This window comes from Dama dama, chromosome 19 (genome assembly GCF_033118175.1).
Source record: "Dama dama isolate Ldn47 chromosome 19, ASM3311817v1, whole genome shotgun sequence".
In the NCBI taxonomy this organism is placed as follows: Eukaryota; Metazoa; Chordata; class Mammalia; order Artiodactyla; family Cervidae; genus Dama; species Dama dama.
This window is the reverse complement of record NC_083699.1, coordinates 31,854,617-31,875,121: the sequence shown is the minus strand read 5'-3', so window position 1 is coordinate 31,875,121 and position 20,505 is coordinate 31,854,617. Positions and strand designations below refer to the sequence as shown.

The 20,505-nt window shown below is 37.2% G+C and overlaps 1 protein-coding gene and 1 long non-coding RNA gene across 7 annotated transcripts in view; one reads left to right on the top strand and one right to left on the bottom strand.

Moving 5' to 3' along the window:
• Positions 1-1,381: 1,381 nt before the first annotated feature.
• On the bottom strand, positions 1,382-19,804 carry ZNF639 (zinc finger protein 639). 5 transcript variants are annotated; one of them, XM_061166622.1, is made up of 6 exons: positions 19,654-19,804; positions 14,336-14,407; positions 13,656-13,724; positions 12,542-12,652; positions 10,668-10,802; positions 1,382-10,527 (listed from the first exon to the last, which is right to left on the bottom strand). In XM_061166622.1, the coding sequence occupies exons 3-6, from the start codon at positions 13,711-13,713 to the stop codon at positions 9,374-9,376; spliced, it is 1,458 nt and encodes a 485-aa protein (XP_061022605.1). In that variant the 5' UTR covers positions 13,714-13,724; positions 14,336-14,407; positions 19,654-19,804; the 3' UTR covers positions 1,382-9,373. The 5 variants fall into 5 exon arrangements, with proteins under 5 accessions (XP_061022605.1, XP_061022608.1, XP_061022606.1 ...); XM_061166625.1 differs by lacking the exon at positions 19,654-19,804 and adding an exon at positions 19,424-19,467; XM_061166623.1 differs by lacking the exon at positions 19,654-19,804 and adding an exon at positions 18,799-19,162.
• The window catches only part of LOC133073333 (uncharacterized), a 22,252-nt gene continuing 21,379 nt past the window's right edge, over positions 19,633-20,505 (top strand). For both annotated transcript variants that reach the window (XR_009696952.1, XR_009696953.1), the window contains exon 1: positions 19,633-19,717. This is a non-coding gene — a long non-coding RNA (uncharacterized LOC133073333). The remainder of the gene's footprint in view (positions 19,718-20,505) is intronic.

Sequence of the window (20,505 nt, the reverse complement as noted above, 5' to 3'; positions counted from 1 at the left end):
TTGGTTGATTGAACTATCAATACAATGCTAACCTGTCAATATGTTATATAATTTCTTTGTCTCAAAAATCTATAAAACTGCATCTCAAAAAAAAAAAAAAAACAAACGAAAAAACTGCATCTCTAACTCCTGACCAATGAAGCAACTCTTAGAGCTTCTGAGAATTTGTTTCCTGGGTTATAATCCTCAGTTTGGATGGATTAAATTCTCTTTTCTTTTTAGCTTATTTTTTTGTCAACAAATTGAAGTTTAATTGATGTATGATGTTTTGTTAGTTTCTGATGTACAGCAAAGTGATTCAGTTTTATATACATATATATACACACAGACATATACAATTCCTTTTTCAGATTTTTTCTATTACAGTTTATTACAAGATATTGAATTATTGAATATAGCTCCCTGTGCTATACAGTGGGACATTTCTGTTTATCTATTTTATATATAGTAGTTTGTATCTGCTTATCCCAAACTTCTAATTTATCCCTTCCTCCCTGCTCTTTTCCCCTTTGGGAACCATAAGTTTTTTTTTCTATGTCTGTGATTCTTTTTCTGTTTTATAAATAAGTTTATTTGTATCATTTTTTTAAAGATTTCACATGTAAGTGATACGATATGATATTTATCTTTCTCTGACTTATTTCACTTAGTATAATCTCTAGGTGCACCTATGTTGCTACAAATGGCATTATAGTATTTCATTCTTTTTATGGCTGAGTAATATTCCAGTATACACACATATATGTATATCCCAATACATTTTGGATATACATATCTACATGTATATAGATATATATTTACCCCTACATATTATGGATTTGCCTAGCCAGCCCTCAATTCCTTGCAATAAATTTCTTATCCTCTGAATCCTAACTGATACACACTGTAACCCAGCTGACATGGAAGTAAGACTATGCTTGGTCTTTATTGTAAAAGACATTTGATAGAAGTACAATTCTAAGGATTCCTAGCAGAAATAATTAGTATACTGTTTATGTAAGCATTTTTGTTTATGGTGTAGAGAGGGAGGGTAGGGAAAGAGATAATGAATTAAAAAGCACAAAACACTCTGAAATCAAAAGACTTCTGTTGTACTTGCCTGACCAACAAGTACTATAATATAAAATCAAGTTAGGGCATTAAGCAAAAAGGAATGAAATTTTCAGGATGAATTTCAAGCATCAACCAGCATGCGAAATGTGAAAGCAGTTATCATCCTGAGATCTTCATGTTTATTCAACAAATATATATTGAAGAAGAAATCTTTTAATGCAAGGGCATGTTACTTAATCTGAAGACCTTAGTTCATATCTACACTATGCCAGTTAGTAGCTATGTGAAATCCTGAACCACTCAAAATCAGTTTTGAACACAAGGAATCTCAAAGGTAACTTTTGCTTTATTTATATTATTTGAATTTTTAAAATCATAACAGTATCACTTTACAAATAACAACTACATGTTTAATATAATTATTGTATTTCAAATAAAAGTGACATTACATGTTATAAATTATAAAAATAAGTGTTTTCATATAATAAGTAATTTAATCCATCATTTTCCTTATTATAGAAGACTCATAGGCAAAAACCACATGAGTAAACATAAAGAAGAAAGGGGAAAAAATTTAAATATAAAGGCTAAATAAAACAAATAGAGATTAACAAAAACTAAAATTATTTTAAAACTTATGAAAAACTAGTAAGTACTCAAAAAATGGAAATGGCAATTTCCCATATACACCAAAAACAAGCCAGCCTAAATGACTTTAGAGATAACCCTTTACTAAATCTTTCAAGAAAAGATTAATTTTATCTCATACAGATTTTTGCAAAGCATAGAACAAGAGGAAAAAACAGTCCAACTCACTTATAAGACTAGAATAACCTTAATACCACTTACAGAAGGTGTAAGTAAAGAAAATCACATGTATGACTGTAGAGGCAAATATCCTATGTGAAATATTAGCTAACTGAATCCAACACTGTGTTAAAAAATTTTTTTTCTACAGGTACAGTTTTCCTAGAAATACAAAGATAATATTAGAAAATCAACCAATGGAATTCATATTAGCAGACTTATAGGAGAAAGCCCACATTTATTTCAATAGCTATAGAAAAAAATCACTGCTAAAGTTTAATCCTACTTACAATAAAAAGTCTTCAAAACTAAGAAAACTGCTAAAGGCTACTTACCAAAACCTACAGAAAATATACTTGACAGGGAGATTAGAGAAGTCTTACACTTAAGGCTAGGAACAAAAAAAGGAATGCCTGCTAATGCTATTCCTGCTCTTTATGGTAGTGGAAGCACTGACAAATTCTGTGATAAGAAAAAAAGTCATTCGGGACTCGCAGACTAGGAATAAAGAAACAAGTATATAATTTATGACAATTATATGGTGACTTACATTAAAAATTAAGGAAAGACAGCTATTAAAACTAAGATTAAAACCCAAACACTTCTATATGCAAAATCAATATTTCAAAATTCAGAACCTTTCTATAAACATGCAGTAACCAATTAGAAAACAAGATAGCATGTCAAAGCAACCAAAACTAAAGAATCTAGTTATTGGCTTAACAAAAACTGCATACAACCTTTATGGAAAATTTTTTAAAGAACATTAAAAGAGACCTAAGTAAATGGAGAAATATACAATGTTTATGAAAGCAAAGATTTAACACTATAAGGATGTCAATTCCCTCTAAAATGATTATAATTATAATGCAATTCCAACAAAACTTTAGATGGAATTTGGAACTAATTCTAAATTTACATGGAAGAAGGAAAAGTCCACCAATAGCTAAAAACAATTCTAAAAAGAAGAGCGAAGAGAATAAATTCACACTACCTGATATTAAGACATACTGTACTGAGCTGAGCTTCCTGTGCTTTATGGCAGCTTCCACTAGCTATTTATTTTACACATGGGATGGGGGTTGGGAGTGAGATCCAAAAGGGAGAGGGTATATGCACACATTAAAATGATTCATTTTATTATACAACAGAAGCATAACATTGTAAAGCAATCACACTCCAATTAAAAGAAAGACATACTGGAAACCTATAATGTTTTAAGTAACTGTTAAAAAATGTGATACTGTTGCAGGAACAAACAGGAATATAATGAGTACAGACACAAATCTGTATGCCAGTTATGCCCATGGGGAGTGATATATGATCAAATTGTTATCATGAATCACTGGGAGAAGAATGCATTATTTAACAAATAGTGCTGACAAAATTGGCTCACTTGAATGAACAAAAACAAAACTTGAATCATTCTTACACACAGAGAAATTCAGACCTAAACACAAAAGGTACAACCACAACATTACTCAGAGAAAATGTAGGAAAATAGTTCTGTGACTTTGGGGTTACAGAGGAGTTTGTTAACAAGATTGTAGAAAGCACAACCTGTAAGGTGAAATGTGATGGATCTCTCCACATCAAATGTAAAGATTTCTGTTCAACAAAAGACATCAGCAATGGATGGGAACCCGGGAATCTGTTCTCTGCAGTGTATATCATCAACAAAGGACCAATAATTAAAAATTTTAAAGAACTTCTCAAAAGTAACCAGAAAACCTAATAGAAAGGTGGACAAAGGGCAGTTTCCTGGTGGTCCAGTGGTTAGGACATTGGGCTTTCAAACAAACAACAACAACAAAAAAACAAAGCATATGCAGAAGCACTTCACAAAGTGAGAAACCAAAGTGTCTCATGAACATATTGAGACCTTCCCAATCTTGTTAGTAATCAAACAATGCAAATTCAAACAACAGTAACGTAGTGCTTTATGCCCTTCAGATTTACCAAAATCAACTCACTTTATAAGGATGCAGGGAAACCTGATCATATGATGGGTGTATAAACTTGAGCCAGTCTGGATATTTTGGACATATTTAATCACAATCATACAAAAAATATTTACAGAAAGCCCACATCCCTCCAAGGGACAAAAAAAAAATTCCCAAACACCTTAACACATACAAGAATGTTTATGGTAGCATTATATAGGAAGTTAGAAACACAAAAGGCACTCAGCTTCATATTTAACTGGAGTTCAGAAGAATGACAGAGAAGAGTTTCCTGCCCTATACGGTAAATCACTTTGAGGACAGGAACCACAGTTTATCTTTGTATCCCTGTGCATATGGCTTGAGAAGAGACATTCCATAGTTTTTAAACAGAGTGGTAGTGAAACAAGTTTTTAAGGAATTGAAAGAAAAACTTGGTAACATTACATCCATTGTCCTTGGTTAGTCACACAATTTATGGTTAGCTAACAGGGACTAGAAAATAAGGTCTCATGCCATGATCCAGAACCCCCCATTACATTATTTTCTCTCTTCAGTTGTCTGGTATGACATTTCACTGAAAAAATAGGGTACATTTTCACTTTTTCTAAAATTCTTTGAAGAGTGGTAGAGAGTTATGTCATATTTATTATAGCTTAAAAAGCATTCGACTAACGATGTTAGAGAATCATTTTCTGAGCTATAAATAAGAAGTTTAGATAAGGATTTTGTATTCTCAAATTTGTCATCCATGTTTTACCTGCCTATTTTTTTCCATGTCGATGTATCATTATTTACTTCATGTTTTTCTTTAAACATTTGCTTTAAAAAAAAAAATTAGTTCTGTCCTAAGTAAAAATATTCAGGAATGAGATTTGATGTGTTACATTTTACAACATATAATTTAAAACCATAAAATAATGTACCATATACAATTATTTTTATGTAATGTGCTTTATGGGTCTGGATTAGATGATTTCTGAGGTTCCTTCCAAATTAACATTCTGTCACTCTGTGTTAGTTTTTCTACTTCAGCAATTTAGTTGTTCAATAAAGAATGCAATTAACTATAATCTTATAACCATAAAGAAGTGCTGTGAGGGAACGCCCTGGCCATCCAGTGGTTAGGACTAAGCGCTTTCACTGCTGTGGCCTGGGTTCAGTCCCCGGTTGGGGAATTAGGATTCCGTAAGTTGTGTAGCACAGCCAGAAAGAAAAGTGCCATGATATTCTGCTTCTTAAAAATCTAAAATAGACACATTAAAATTTACAAATTCACTAATTCTGTTAGACAGGATATAATAAAATATTTACAGGGTGTAGAAGTGAGTGATGAGGTATATGGTATGAAAGGAGTAAATTATTTTAACAGTTTGGAGAATACAGAGAAGGAAGAATTAAGACATCCACTCTCTCCTTGCTAACTGGGAAAATTTTACTCTCTTGAGACTTTCTGAAAATCCACATGAGGTGAGAAAGGGTTGCAAAGCGAAGAGTAATCAGTCGTAGAATATAGCTTGAGCAATATATTTCAGAAACATAAGGTTATAGCAGAGAAGTGATAACCCTAAATAAAATGTGCAAGGTAGGCAAGAAAAAAGAATTCAATACTCTCACATTTCAGCCAACTGAAATCCAAAACATCATGGTAAATGGTATTTAGGCAGAGGATCAAAAACAAAAACTAACACCCCTCCCCCAAACAAAACAAAAAACAACCCATCACCCACCAGAAATGATGCTTCTATGTTATTTTCATTTGATTCCAATTCCTAATCTGAACTTACTCTGAAGAATAAGGGCAAAAATACCAATTATTTCATCTGTAATGTTTTTCAGTAGCAGACAATACCTAGATATTAAAAGCTAGAAAACGTTTTTATTCAAAATATACTTTTCATTAAAATTTTCAATGTATAATTCATTCAGTTCAGTATTTTTAGCAGCAAGAAAAAAGATTTTCCGGGTCATATCTGTTTGCCTATTTAAAACTCAAACAACAATCAATGGTTACGACAACAAAAATTCCTTTAAAAAAAGAATTTAAAGTCATTCTTTTTAAAATATGTGAATAAAACCAGTAGATAATACAATATTCCTATTTAGCAATGTGAGAAAATTGTTTCTTTTTACAATAAAAAAATTACTTTTCACAAATGTGATTTATTTTAGGTTCAGGGAGTTACTAGTTTAATATCAAGGTTATTAAAGAGGACGGACTTAGTAAGGAAGTCATGGTGATGCTTTAATATGGAAAATCTTTGTATAGAAAAGTATTTTTCAAATCATTAGTATAGAGCAAACACCATTAAAATTTTGTTTTTTAAACTTGTAAATTGAGCATGTAATTTCATATAAACATGTAAATTACATGTGACAACTTCTAAGCTTTGTGTATTTATATTTTACACCATAAATATACACATTTCTTTCTCTTAGATTTGAATGTTATTAATTTATGGAAAGCTAAACCAATACAAGGTATATTTAAAATCCATAAACGCAATGCCATAAATAGAAATTCTAAAAGATATTCTGTATCTTCAATCATCAGAACTGAAAGTTACAGAAGACTGTATCTTCAAAAGTTCATTTTTAATTTACAGGGATGAGACTGTTAATTGTAGTGTAAAACTGACTAACCAAATTTGCTTCTCTGTTGGGATTTACGGTTAATCGTTAACTATTTATTTTCAGTTAAGTAAGTAGTATTGATTATTTTAAGTCAATCTGCTTCCCAGGAGGATTGTGGTTAGTTGATTCTTATTAGCTTTTTCAAATTTATGTCACTTATAGTGCTTTTAAGTCATCAGAATCCATTACAAATTAATCACAGTAGTTTGGGGGATATATTAACCTGCTTGTAAAGGTAGTAAGACTGAGAAAACAAGCTAAGATAAAGTGCCAGGACTTAAGTAATTCAATGCTTTGAAGATCAGATTTAAAAATGAGGAATATTGTTAGCTTACTAGGGGAAAAAGCCCCCAGAAACCTGTATATACTACACCTGCAAATAATTCAGCAATCACCTAACAAGCTGTGGACCCTGTGGAAAAAGGAAACTGGTTAGTATGTTACGGTACATATTCAGAGGAACCTATGAAAGGCCATTTAAAATGCAAAAACTGGCAGATTTACAAGCAGGAAAAGAGGCTTTTGAATACCACACCATTTTCAAGTAACACTCATTTCAAGGTGAAGATGAAAGAAAAAAAAAAAGATCCATCACTACTGTTCACCGCTGGCAATAATTCTATTGTGTATTCCGTTATGTATTCTCGAGTCACAAGAGTACAGTGGAAATGCCTTTGAGAAGAAAAAATCCAGAAGCAGTTAGAAAATTTTCTTTTTAGGTAGGCTTGTTTTTCCAAAGAAGTTCATTAAACCAAAAATATAGACTTGCTACCACAGCAATTTAATGGTCACTTATAGGCTTATTTGAAAGCTGAGTCAAAGCAAGATTTTATTGGACAAAGTGGCAGTAAAATGTGGCCTCAAGCTGCAGATTCATCAAAAAAGCACCAGATTATATGGTTCTAAAACTTGGATTTAATGTCTCGAGTGGTTCCATTACAATCTCTAATTTGATTACTAATGCCTGATCAAAAACGTAATGCTATAAGATACACAATTAGAAAATAAAAACAAACCAAGTCATTACTTAAAGTTTGTTTTCTGAAAATCAAATTCCTGAAGCTGAATGGATATTGAAAAAGTATAAAAACCGAATTACCAAGGCAATTCTTGGCTAGGATAAGTAGTCATGAAAAATATCCCAAGGACAAAGCTCAGATTTTTATAACATGGTGTAATGGAAACATCACTAGATTGGAAGCCAAACAACTTGGATTCCACTCCTGTCTGCTCTAACTGGTTTTGTGACCTCGGCCTAATAATAACCTGTTTCTGTAAGAAACAAAGAAAACAAGAGGGTGTAGATCAGATGGTTTCTAAGGTTTTCTTCCAATTTAATTACAATTTTAAGTCTTCTAAGAAATGTTTTTATCAGACAAGCCCTACCTGGAATGTTATAATTAGATGGAATGGTAATTTCTAGGAATACAGGTATGCATATATGACAAAAGGGTGGAAATAAAAATGGTTTTGAAAAACTTATTGCTGTCACAATTTACAAAACAGACTAAACTCCCATGGGTCTCAAGGTGGGAAAACCATGGGTCATAAACCAGTCTTGTCAACTATATTAATATTCCTGAGTGACAATAGTTTGTTAGCAGCAGTTTCTTATATTTGAGGCCAATGATGCACAAAATACCATCTTCTTGATACTATTGAAGAAGCTGTTACTCACTTGTGGTGGTTGTGTCTCCCCAGTTCATATGTTGAAGTAATGGAATACGACCTTATTTGGAGATAGTGTCTTTATTAGGTTAAAATGAGCTTGGCAAGGTAAGCCTTAATCCAATGACTGCTTGATTCCTTGTAAAAGGGAGACAGACTTGGACACAGGGAGATCACACATGAAGATGACCACATACAAGTCAAGGTGAGCAGCCGAGAACAGATTCTTCCTTTACAGCTCTCGAAAAGAACCAACTATGCTAACATTTCAATTTTGAATTTCTAGCCTCTACAACTGTGAGACAATAAACTTCTACTTTTTAAGCCGCTCAGTTTATGGTAATTTGTTATGGCAGCCACAGAAAATACAGACGCTAAGACAGCTTTACCATTATCAAAAGTAATTTATACCTTCTCATAATAGCAACCCCAATCTCTCATACCCTCCTATTTCTATTTTAATACTTCAGTGGGTTTTCTCAGAAACAAATGATTTGGTATCAGAAGTTCAGGCATGACTTTGCAGTTGCATAAGTGAAAATGAAATATGAACAGATTAAAAATGACCTGTTTCATTTATAAATGAGTTATGAAATGTTCCTTTATTGTTTAACCCCTTATCAGTTCCTCCCCATCTACGATTATTTAGCACATGGATGGGGCTAAAATAAGGATTACAAAAAAAAAGATTGCCAAGAAAATCAGATCTTTCCTTCCTACCGTAACATGGGGCTCCTAGTGTCACTGAAAGACTCACACAGACGGAGAGTTCACTGACTGTCGTGGGGAGAGTAACTACTGGGGAATGCAAAAGCAGGGTCTGGATCTTGTTAATGGGAATATCAGTGGACTTAACTGTGCATTATGTTGCACTTTAGCTCTGGAAGTTCAGTACTTTAATGACTTCATCCATGAAAGACTGATCTTGTTTTGAGTTTAAAGAAGAAAAAGTTTGTAACACCTATATTTATGGAAGGAAAACTATAGTTTCTTTACTGTATGTTTCCTATCAACTCATAAATTCAGAGCACATGCAATAAACACGATGACAGTCACCAAAAGTGGTTAAAACTACAAATGCATTGAAAATACCACATTTAGGATACAACTATATACTGAAAAGGCAGCAATGCCAAGAAAACTGGCAATTAAAAAGATCTTGTTAAAGACAATTCTCACAAGTTGTGTTTAAAATCATCCATTTTAACATTTCCAAAATAGTTGAATTTATTATTTCACATCAACATTATGGAAGTTAAAGAGAACAATCAAGTTGTTTCATGGACTGGAAGGTGACTTATTAATTCCCTTTCATTTCCAAACCTCATCAAGCAGTCACTACATTTATGAGGTAAATCAGCCGAATGCTTGAAATCTAGATGAATTTTAAGATCTTCAATCTGTCCTGTTGAATATTCACAGTATTGACATAAATAAATCCCTTCAGATAAATGTGAATTTAAATGTTTGCAATATTCTAGCATACTTGAGAAGCCTTTCCCACAGTCATCACAAACATGAGGAAAAATTTTAGTATGTTCAATAGCAACATGTCTATTAACATTTGTATGAAGTCTACTCCGAAACCCACATACTTGACAAACAAAGAAGTTTTTACATTTGTCAAATGTGATTTTGCTTAAGAGGCTATACTGTCCATGTTCTCCATTGTTATACTTATCACTTAACTCTATTAATTTACATGCATGCTCATTTACCACGTGGCTATGCAAGTCTTCTGGATCATTCGTCTCATGTTCACAGAACTGACACAAGTACTGTTCGTCACAGCTGTGCTCCTGGAAATGCAGGTAGAGCTCACTGCTTGAGGAGAACTGTACGTCACATTGCTCACACCAATAAAGGTGATCACTAAAATGGGAGTCTGCAATGTGCTGGCTGAGGTTCTCAAAAATTACTGTCTTATAATCACAGTATTTACATATGTAGGGATCTTCTTCATGAAGTTTGGCATGTTCGATCAAAAGCATGTTGGTAGAGAAACTCTCTTTGCATACTCGACACACATTTGAATCAGTACGCTTGTGCTTCAAGATCATATGCTGCTTTAAATCAGAAAAATATTTGCTGTTGAACTCACAAAGTTCACATTTATAGAGGCCACTGCTATTAGCTCTCAGTAAAGGCCATTTCTGCTGGGCAGTCACATTCAAAGCTTGGCTCTTGTCAACAATTTTGCAAAGTTTAGCTGGTGGCTCTTCATCAGTTTGGTCTTGGAGACTCTCAGAGGAATTGTTTTCTGCCTCTATATCATAGTCTTCAGAAATTGCATGTACTTCTGCAGCAATTGGAACATCTTCAGCAGTGTGAACTTCTATGGGGCTCTCCTCTTGGGTTTGCTGGTGGACCGATTCAGGGGAGTCACAGTCTTCATCACAAATTTCAATATCAGCAGATTTTTCTGAAAAACAAAGCAAGACTATTATTATTATTACTAAATAAGACCTATTAAATAAGTAATTGGCAAAAAGAAACTTATTTTACTTTTTATTTTTTTCACTGAACTATACAAAATGTGCAGATGCTATTAGTTTCTCCTACCTGTAGGAAAGGCAGTGTGGTCTAGAATTCTAAGTACAGGACTGGGAACCAAGTAGTTTTGATTTCTATTTCTGGCTTTGATTCCATCAGTAAATTTTGGCAATTCATTTGATGTCTCTGTATCAGAATCATCATCTGTAAAAAAGAATTTGGAAAAATACTTATTATTTATATCAATCAAAACATTAAACATTACCTGGACAAACTGAAATGTCAGTCACTAGAGAAAACTGGGCTTCAATATCATGTCTTTTTTAAAAGGACTTTATTTTTCAGAAGTTTCAAATTTACAGGAAAAAAAAAAAAAAAAGAAGGTAATACAGAGAATTCCCACATACCCTGCATTCGGTTCCTCAATTAACATCTTACATTGTTTGTTGTAACAATGACCAAATGCTGGTAAGCTATCATTAACTAAAGTCCATACTTCATCCAGATTTCCTTAGTCTTTATCTAATATCCTTTTTCTATTCCAAGGTCCCATCCAGGATACATAACATTTATTTGTCATATCTCCAGGCTACTGCTATCTGTGGCAGTTTCTCAGGCTTCCCTTGCTTTTGATGACCATGACAATTCTTTTTTTTTTTGACCATGACAATTCTAAGGAGACTGGTCAGGTATTTTGCAGGATGCCCCACCAATTAACTTTGCTTTTTCATGATTAGACTGGGATTATGGATTACTGGAAGGTAGACACAGAGGCAAACTGCCTTGTTTTAAAACTCACATTATATAAAGAGTATAAACTACTAACATTATTTATGACTGCTGATGTTGAACTTGATAACCTGGGGCTTTATCAGGTTTCTCCACTGTAAAGTCACTCTTTTACTTTCCATAGTCTACACTTTGGAATTAAGGTACTGAGCGCAGTCCACACTTAAGGACTGGGAAGTTATGCTTCACCTCCTTGAGGGAGGATTAGCTACACAAATAATCTGGAGTTCTTCTGTACACATTTGTTTCTTCTCCCTTATTTATTTATTCTATCATTTATTTATATCAGTACGGACTCATGGATATTTATTTCATACTTTGGGTTATAGTTCAATTTCTCCCCCTCTCAAACTGTTTCAGCTTTGGATACTGGGAGCTCTTTTAGTTGGCTCCTTATGCTCCTTTGGCATACTTATATTGAGTGACTCTATATGTTGAGTATTTAATATAATATTTAATTTGTGGCACAACAAAATGCTCCAGACGCATCTTTGAGGTTTCCTGCTCCAGAACTAGAATCTGCCATTTCTCCAAGAAGCTCTTGTTCTTTTTATTGGAAAATGGTATTAGAAACCAAGATCAGGGCACTAGATGTTCTCATTGCTACTGGGATGTCATTTCTGTTAGACTCTCAGTTAACAGAGCAAAAAATATGTGCATGTGCACTACTACAAACATACTGACATCCCATAAATGTTTCTGTATGTGTCTATATTAAGCCAAACATGAGTTCATACTGATGTCTCTGACTGAATGTTCTTTAAATGACCACACCCCTCACCTTGTGTTCTTTCCTTCCATTAGCCCTCCAAACGGAGATGTATAGCTGAGCAGATGATCTGTGTGTAACACTGTTCTTTCTGTTTTTTTTTTCCACTCTACACAGCACTTAAGATCTTAGTTCTCTAACCAGGGATTAAACCTGTATCCCCTGCAGTGGAAGAACGGAGTCTTAACCACTGGACCATCAGGGAACTCCCTGAAATACCACTATTTTTAACTTTTTCATCATAAATACTCAAAACTCTGGGTCACTCCTGCTTTGCCACCAATTCCTAGCTGACTAAAACTGAGAGAGGAGGATTTTTTTTTATTTATATGTCTGAACTACTGTTAAAAATTTGAATAAAATATTTTGGAAAATTTAAATATACCTTTGTTGTCAAAATATTTTAAGTCTGGTTGTCTCATAGAACAAACACTGTAACAATGATCCGAAAAAATTCCATTGAATCCATCTGCAATTCTGCTTATTCCAGAGGAATCTGAACATAAAACAAAATTTAAAAATTTTCAAGCACACTGAACACATAAACATCTAATGACAGCCATCTCTTTATCAAACATAAATAAATTTTCATAGTATTGGTAATAAGGTGTTAATAGTTCCCTCAATTCTGAAGGCTTTCATAATTCAGATATTGACTTTAAGCTTTGAAAGAACCGTAAACCATACCATTTAAAATATAATACTTTGAAACACACTAAGATACAATTCCCATGGTCAAGAGTCCCACAAAGTATAAATATGCAATAAATGTGTTAATTGCAAAAAACACTGAATTAACTACCACGCAGATCTGCCATGTACTGCAGAGAAAGCATAATACAAAGAGGAAGGTCTGAGAACCAGTTAGGGCTTCTGAAGACAGTCATTTCAACTCTTGCCTGGGAAGGGCCAGTTAGGTAGACCAGGTTTAATTTCCTCAGATATGAAAAACAAGTAGGCTGGGTTGGTTAACAGGTGTACCTGAGACCGCCCCAAGTATACCTGTGCATAGCATTAGTTACAGATGGTCAAGACCTCTTATTTGCCAAGATAGTAGAGCCAATCTCAAAGGAAGGATCTAAAATTACACAATCACAATGAAACTTACAACATTTCTGAAAATAATGTACAGGATAAAGTTTTTTTCCAATGATGCAAAATATCTTCCATCAAGGTTATTATTAAGACTTAAGCACAAGCTTGGGAAACACAGGCAAATATCAATTATGCTCTGTAAATATGTAACTTGGATATCTAATTCTAAACGTCTATAAACTATGAAGTTGTGAGGATTAAAATAAATGTGAAATTCTGATGTATGTCTAGCACACAGCAGACATTGAGAAATATATTTTCAGAAAACTTAAAGTTTCCTCTTACCTAAAAGTTGACCCAGATATTTAACTCTTATCAGATCATTTATGAGAAAATGGATGGAAACACAATTGCACGGGAATTAAACATGGCCTAACTTTTAAATAATTCAATCGTACACTGACCTGAATAACGAGAAGGATGTAAAGTCTTCCTTTTTCTTTTTTTAGGATATTCATTCATATCTTTTTAATCTAAAAAATGGAAAAATTTAACAAATACATCACAAATAACAAGTGTTAATAGTTATGCAAATTTCTTCTAATAAAAAAATTGGCTGGCGATAGGAAATGTGTGCATCACATAAAAACTGACTTCATGAGAGAAATGTTAAACAATCCTACTTATATTTTGGATTTACTTTTCTGATCGAGTTTAAAGGCAGGACACTGAGTTCTGTTTTCTTTCTTCCTGAGGTTGAGAACTTTTCAAATGTGAAAACTGAATAATTATATACGCTTTATGCTTATTTTTTATAAAAGACAAATTGTACCTATGGCGCCAAATTAAGAGTTTTATAGGTACATTTCTTACAGTTGGGAATATTTTGACAGTTTTGAAGCCACACACCCCCTTAAAAAAGAATACTGTCACAAATCTGTATTAATCCTCTGGCTTCAGAAGGGAAAAAATATCACCCTCATCATTCAGAGGCTCAGAATATAATTTCAAGAAAAAATCCTTTTCTTACTCATGAGGTCACACTCAACATTCTATTGAGAACAAAAGAGATGTGGCAGCTATTGAATAAATATCCATAGACAGTTATAAAACTGACTAGCTAGTTTTGCCACATCCTACTTACTTGGTGTAATTCTTAATAATGGAGAGAGGAAAACTGAATTACAGGGAAGTTTTCACAGACGGTGAAATATGCCTGTAGGAAAAACAGGACAAAAGTCTTATGAGCAAAAATATAGTTCATTTCTGAGACTCAAGGTACTGGATGTTAGTTAACTGGAAAGCTATACAGAATTAACTCAAGTACAATATTCTTTTGAATACATACTGTATTAAGTACTAAAACTTGTATAAATTGGTAAATATGTGCCTACATGTAAATATGTGTCATATTTCTTTGAAGTGAATTTACCTTCTAAAACTATCTTAACATCAAAAAAGGAACATAAATAAATACACAGGAATATAAACCTCATTAATTTATTTGTGTGTGCTCAGTTGAGTCCAACCTCTTGAAACCCCATGGACTGTAGCCTGCCAGGCTCCTCTGTCCATGGGATTCTCCAGGCAAGAATACTGGAGTGGATTGCAATATCCTACTCCAGGGGATCTTCCCCACCCAGGGACTGAACCTCCTTCTCCTGCCATTAATTTATTCAGTCACAATGAAAGCCAATATAATGAAAGCTGACAAATTAGTACAGGCTTTTTTTTTTTTCTCATTTTTGGCTGCACTGGGGTGGCTTGTGGGATCTTAATTCCCTGACCAAGGATAGAACACGTGCCCCCTGCTGTGGAAGCATGGAGTTCTAATCACTGGGCCACCAGGGAATTCCCAAATTACAGATTTTAAACTGTTTAAATCCTCCTTATAGATTACTTAATAGAAGAATAATGATCATTTATTGGGCACCAATTATGTACCAGGCTGTGAACATACTTTTTTATTTAAACCTATGATTAGAAAGGGCTTCCCTTGTAGCTCAGTCAGTAAAGAATTTGCCTGCAGTGCAGGAGACCCAGGTTCGATCCCTGGGTTGGGAAGATCCCCTGGAGAAGGAAATGGTAGCCCACTCCAGTATCCTTGCCTGGAAGATCTCACGGACAGAGGAGCCTGGTGGGCTGCAGTCCACGGGGTCGCAAAGAGTCGGGCACAACTGAGTGACTCACACACATGATTAGAAAAATCTATAACACACTCTCCAAATCACCATTATCTACCCGTTGTTACTGATAAAGAGGGCTGACCAGGCGCTGCTGCTGCTGCTGCTAAGTCACTTCAGTCATGTCTGACTCTGTGCGACCCCATAGATGGCAGCCCACCAGGCTCCCCCGTCCCTGGGATTCTCCAGGCAAGAACACTGGAGTGGGTTGCCATTTCCTTCTCCAATGCATTAAAGCAAAAGTGAAAGTGAAGTCGTGCAATTGAGTCCAACTCTTAGCGACCCCCGTGGATTTTCCAGGCGAGAGTACTGGAGTGGGTTGCCATTGCCTTCTCCAGCTTACCAGGTGGCTCAGTGGTAAAGAATCTGCCTGCACTGTAGAAGATGCAGGAGACACAGGTTGGGACCCTGGGTCAGGAAGATCCCCTGGAGAAGGAAATGGCAACACACTTCAGTATTTGCCTGGAAAATCCCATGGACAAAGGAGCCATTGCAGGGTTTGACAGGACATAACGGCTAAACAACAACTGATAAGAAAATTGAGGCATAAACTTAAATCAGAGGAATAGTAAATAAGTGACAGGGTTGAACAGAGATCTAACTTGAACACAGATTTTCAAGTCTATGCTTTTAATCTTTTATTTATAGAAATAGGGAGATAAAGTGATCAGTCCAACTTAAGCAATAGTGTTAGAATCAGAACTCTTTCCTCCATTTCAGATTAGTGTTCTTTCTACTATAGAAGTGGGAAAATAAGGAATGTCAGGGGAAAAATGCATTGTAAAGTTTTTTCTGTGAACTTATAAGCTTCTTTTCTTATCACCAAGGTGATACAGGTACACAGTAGGTAGAACTTGGCATCGTTATTTCTCATCTCAATTCTAGCAGTAGGGAACTTGAGGTGCACATACTATTTTTGCTGCTTTATTAAGTGCTGGGTATATCAATACTGGGCTTCCTAGGAGGTTCAGTGGTAAAGAAACCACCTCCCAATGCAGGAGACTCAGGTTTGATCCCTGGGTCGGGAAGAGCCTCTGAAGAAGGAAACAGCTACCCACTCCAGAATTCCTGCCTGGGAAATCCGGTGGACAGAGGAGAATGGTGGGAAATACACAGTCCATGGGATCACAAGAGTCGGACACGACTTATTTACTAAACAGTGACAAATTATCAGCACCATACATAATGTAATCATACACATAAAGTGCTGCTGAATTTACTGCCAATTTTCTTTATTTGATTTTCACAACAATCCTGTGACGTAGATAGAAGGGCTACTATCAAATCTACTCCAATTTTACTGGAGGAGGAAACAAATTCATTGAAAGTGAAGTCATCTAAGTAGAAGAGCCAGCGATGAAAAAGTGTGTCTTCTGACTTCTGGGTTTACAATTGTGTGATTAAATCTTCATTTATAATCACAGTCACCAGCAAGTTATATCTTGCTCCCAGTCCTTAGTCAGCCACTAACTGGGAGGAGGGTGGGGGAATCACTCAAAGAAACTGACAACCATATCTGCAGAAATGGTGTCAACATATATAATGCTTCATCTAACAACGCAAATAGCATTCCCTGAGCTCACCCCATCAAGTGCATTTAAAAAAAAAACAGCTGTTTTCAAAGTTATGTAATAAACTAAAATCTTAAGACTTATTTCTAACACTTCTTTTATACAGAATTTATACAGCTGAAAGCTTTATACTTCATGTTCTAAATGTTTTACAAGTATCAGATGGAATATTGAAAACTGTCAGCCAAGCATTTTAAACACTTCAAACTCTTTCAAAAAAGCAAGGAAACCAAGCGTGGCATTAGAATTAATGTTGCAAGCTGGCTTGGATTCAGACTGTCAGGTGAAAAGAACAGGATTACCTTGATCAGGAAATGTTTGACTCCTACATAGGGCTGAACAATATCCAAAAGTTTACCCAACCTCCTTTAAGCAAGATGGTAAAATGCCCACTCAAGACCAAAAATGCTAACCACCCTTCATTTCAGCAAATGTTTTTCTGTGCCTTTAGTGTGTATAACTGCCCTGATGAAGTCTGGCTTTTTACCTAAGGATGTCATACACACATTTGCTCTCTAGTCCTCCTCTTTTAATGGGAAGATTCTGAACATGCAATTTTTCACTCAAGTCCTCTTCCTCACTTATGGTACATATACACAATGGAATATTACTCAGCCATTAAAAAGAATTCATTTGAACCAGTCCTAATGAGATGGATGAAACTGGAGCCCATTATACAGAGTGAAGTAAGCCAGAAAGATAAAGAACATTACAGCATACTAACACATATATATGGAATTTAGAAAGATGGTAACAATAACCCTATATGCAAAACAGAAAAAGAGACAGAGAAGTACAGAACAGACTTTTGAACTCTGTGGGAGAAGGTGAGGGTGGGATGTTTTGAAAGAACAGCATGTATATTATCTATAGTGAAACAGATCACCAGCCCAGGTGGGATGCATGAGACAAGTGCTCGGGCCTGGTGCACTGGGAAGACCCAGAGGAATCGGGTGGAGAGGGAGGTGGGAAGGGGGATCGGGATGGGGAATACGTGTAACTCTATGGCTGATTCATATCAGTGTATGACAAAACCCCAAAAAAAAAAAATAAATAAAATACAAAAAAAAAAAATTAAAAAAAATTGCTTTAATTTTTATTAAAAAAAAAAAACAACTACAGATAAAATTAATATATGTCACTGTAGTAAAATAAGAAGAAAAAAGAAAATAATTAAATCACTTAGAATCTGTTCATCCAGAAAAAACACTGTTAACATCGTCTTTCCTGGTAGTTCAGTGGTAAGGAATCTGCCTGCAGTGAAGGAGACACAAGAGAAACCGGTTGGATCCCTGGGTTGGGAAGCTCCCCTGGAGAAGGAAATGGCAACCCACTCCAGTATTCTTGCCTGGGAAATTCCATGGACAGAGGAACCTTGTGGGCTACAGTCCATGGGGTCGCAAAAGAGCTCTACAAGGCCTAGCGACTAAACATTTTAAAGTATAGACATGTAGACATTTTCTCATGCTGAGGGATTCATACATACTTTAAATTTACAAAAAAGCTAACCATGCCATCCAAAACACTCATTAAAAAAAAAAAAAGCAACTTAGAAGACATCTTTCCAATGTCACTTTTTCAACAATAAGAACGTCTAAGTACAAAACACAATACAGATTGGCAGACCCCTACTGGCAGGCAGCACTTGTATCAAAGGGTTCAACCTTTTTAAGACCTTTCACGCAATGTAAATATATATTAGACAAGCATTTACAATAAAAAGTTGGTTTTATACTAAAGAGTTTTAGAAGCATGTTCTTCCCCAGCCTCATTTTGAAACAAGTATATGTTTTCCAGATTTTGAAAGAAATGAAAACACAGAAATGCTGCAGGAAACTTGAACTAGAACCCACCACACGTCCCATTTAGTGTCAGTCTTTGCTTTATTTCTTTGCTTAGAGATAAACTGCCTCAAATCTCTCTTGTCCCTAGGTTGTACTGAAAAACAAAATAATACGGGTTAGAAGTACCCTCCTAAGTGCCTTAGACTGTATTGGCTGGGGACTTAAGAGCCAGAAGGTTGCCGACTCCCGGCGCGGGCAAAGGATGCGCCGCCGGAGGGTCACCAGGCCAGGCGGCAGGGCCTGAGGGCCAGCGTGGCACGGATAGGGGCCCGCGGCCCAGAGAGGCCACGCAGGAGCCACCGGGACCTGGCTTCTCCACCCGCGCGCCACGTACTGGCCCCATCCGGGCCCGGCGACAAGCCAGGTGTCCCAAGTCCCGACCCCAAAGGCACCATTCGGAAAAAAGGCAGCGGGGGACCGAGGCCAGCCGGGGCCGAGATGCCCTCCGCAGGGGGGGGAACTGCCTTCGGGATGGGGGAGGGCCGCGCCGTCCCGCCAGAAAACGAAGGCAGGGTTTCTGTTTTAAAGGCGCCATCCTGCCTTCCCTGCCCTCCCCCGCAGGAAGCTGCGCCCGCACGCCCGCGGCCCTTGCAGCAGCGCGGCGACCGGGCCGCCGCTCCGCCCTCACACTCACCCGTCCCCGGGGCCCGCCCGGCCAGCCCGAGCGCAGCTGCGAGGCGGCGGCCGCGACGCCCGAGCGCGGGCGGAGGGGTAGCGCAGCCCTGCCCGCAGGCGCGCGCGGGCGGCGCCGCCTCTCTGGTCCTCGAGCTCCCCAGCGCTCCGCCGGGCCGGCCCCACTCCCTCCCCGCGCGCCCGACGCCCAGCCTGCGACGCCCCGGGCCCAGGCTCCCCGGCCGCACTCACCGCCGCGCTCCGCGCCTGCGCCGCACGCCTCAGGGGCCCGCCGAGAGGGCGGGGAGGTGACGAGGTGAGAGTGGGGGCAGGGAGCGAGCGGCGCGGCCTCGCCTCGCTCCCGGGCTAGGAGGGACCACCGGCCTCCAGCCCCGGGGGGGGGCCCGGCGGCCCGCGCCCCCTGCAGGCGGCTCCGCGCCTTCGCGGGTGCCTTCCGGGAGGGGTGCCGCGCGTCCCGGAAAGAGCGGGTGATTCCACCCTCTAGAATTGCTCCTAGCGAGGCTGCCGAGGGAGCTCCCTCCGCCACCAGCGCCCGACTCTCCCTCCCGCCCAGAGGAAGTGGGAGCAGCAACGCGCGCCAGACGCCCTTTTCCCACTGAATTCCCCCTTGGGGACACGCCGGAATGGTCTTCGTCCGGTTAGGCAAGGCATGTGGCATTTCAAACCTCAAAGCGTGGAATGCCGCCTGTTGGGGACGAAAAGGGCAGCCGTTCGCAGGGCAGGAGGGGAAATTTAAAAGATCGCGGGTCATTCTTAGTCTTTATCTGGATTCCCTGCCTCAAAAAATGTTGGTGGAATGAATGTGAAATTATGGCCCATTGGATTAAATGATTTCACTTTTTCTGACCTTGAGTTTCTAGGAGCAGATGTAGAGAAGATTAAATTGAGTAAGCATAGATAAACTTGGGAACGGGGTGTGATCACGCTTTTAATGTTTTTGACAGAGTTAAAGTTGTTACTCCAAATTTACGAATTAGTAAAGTGAGCTTGTGAGGGTGTAGAGACTAGGTTTTATTCATTAATGATTGTTAAGTGGATGATGCGGCCCTTCTGGATTATCATGTGCCCAAGGTCACTAGTAGG

Excerpts from the sequence above, each read along its gene's own strand:
- ZNF639 (XM_061166622.1), bottom strand. The coding sequence starts at position 13,713 with ATGAATGAATATCCTAAAAAAAGAAAAAGGAAGACTTTACATCCTTCT. Across the intron at positions 10,803-12,541 it reads AAAATATTTTGACAACAAAG|ATGATGATTCTGATACAGAG; the intron begins GTATATTTAAAT and ends TCTTTTTTACAG. Across the intron at positions 10,528-10,667 it reads CCACACTGCCTTTCCTACAG|AAAAATCTGCTGATATTGAA; the intron begins GTAGGAGAAACT and ends TTTGTTTTTCAG.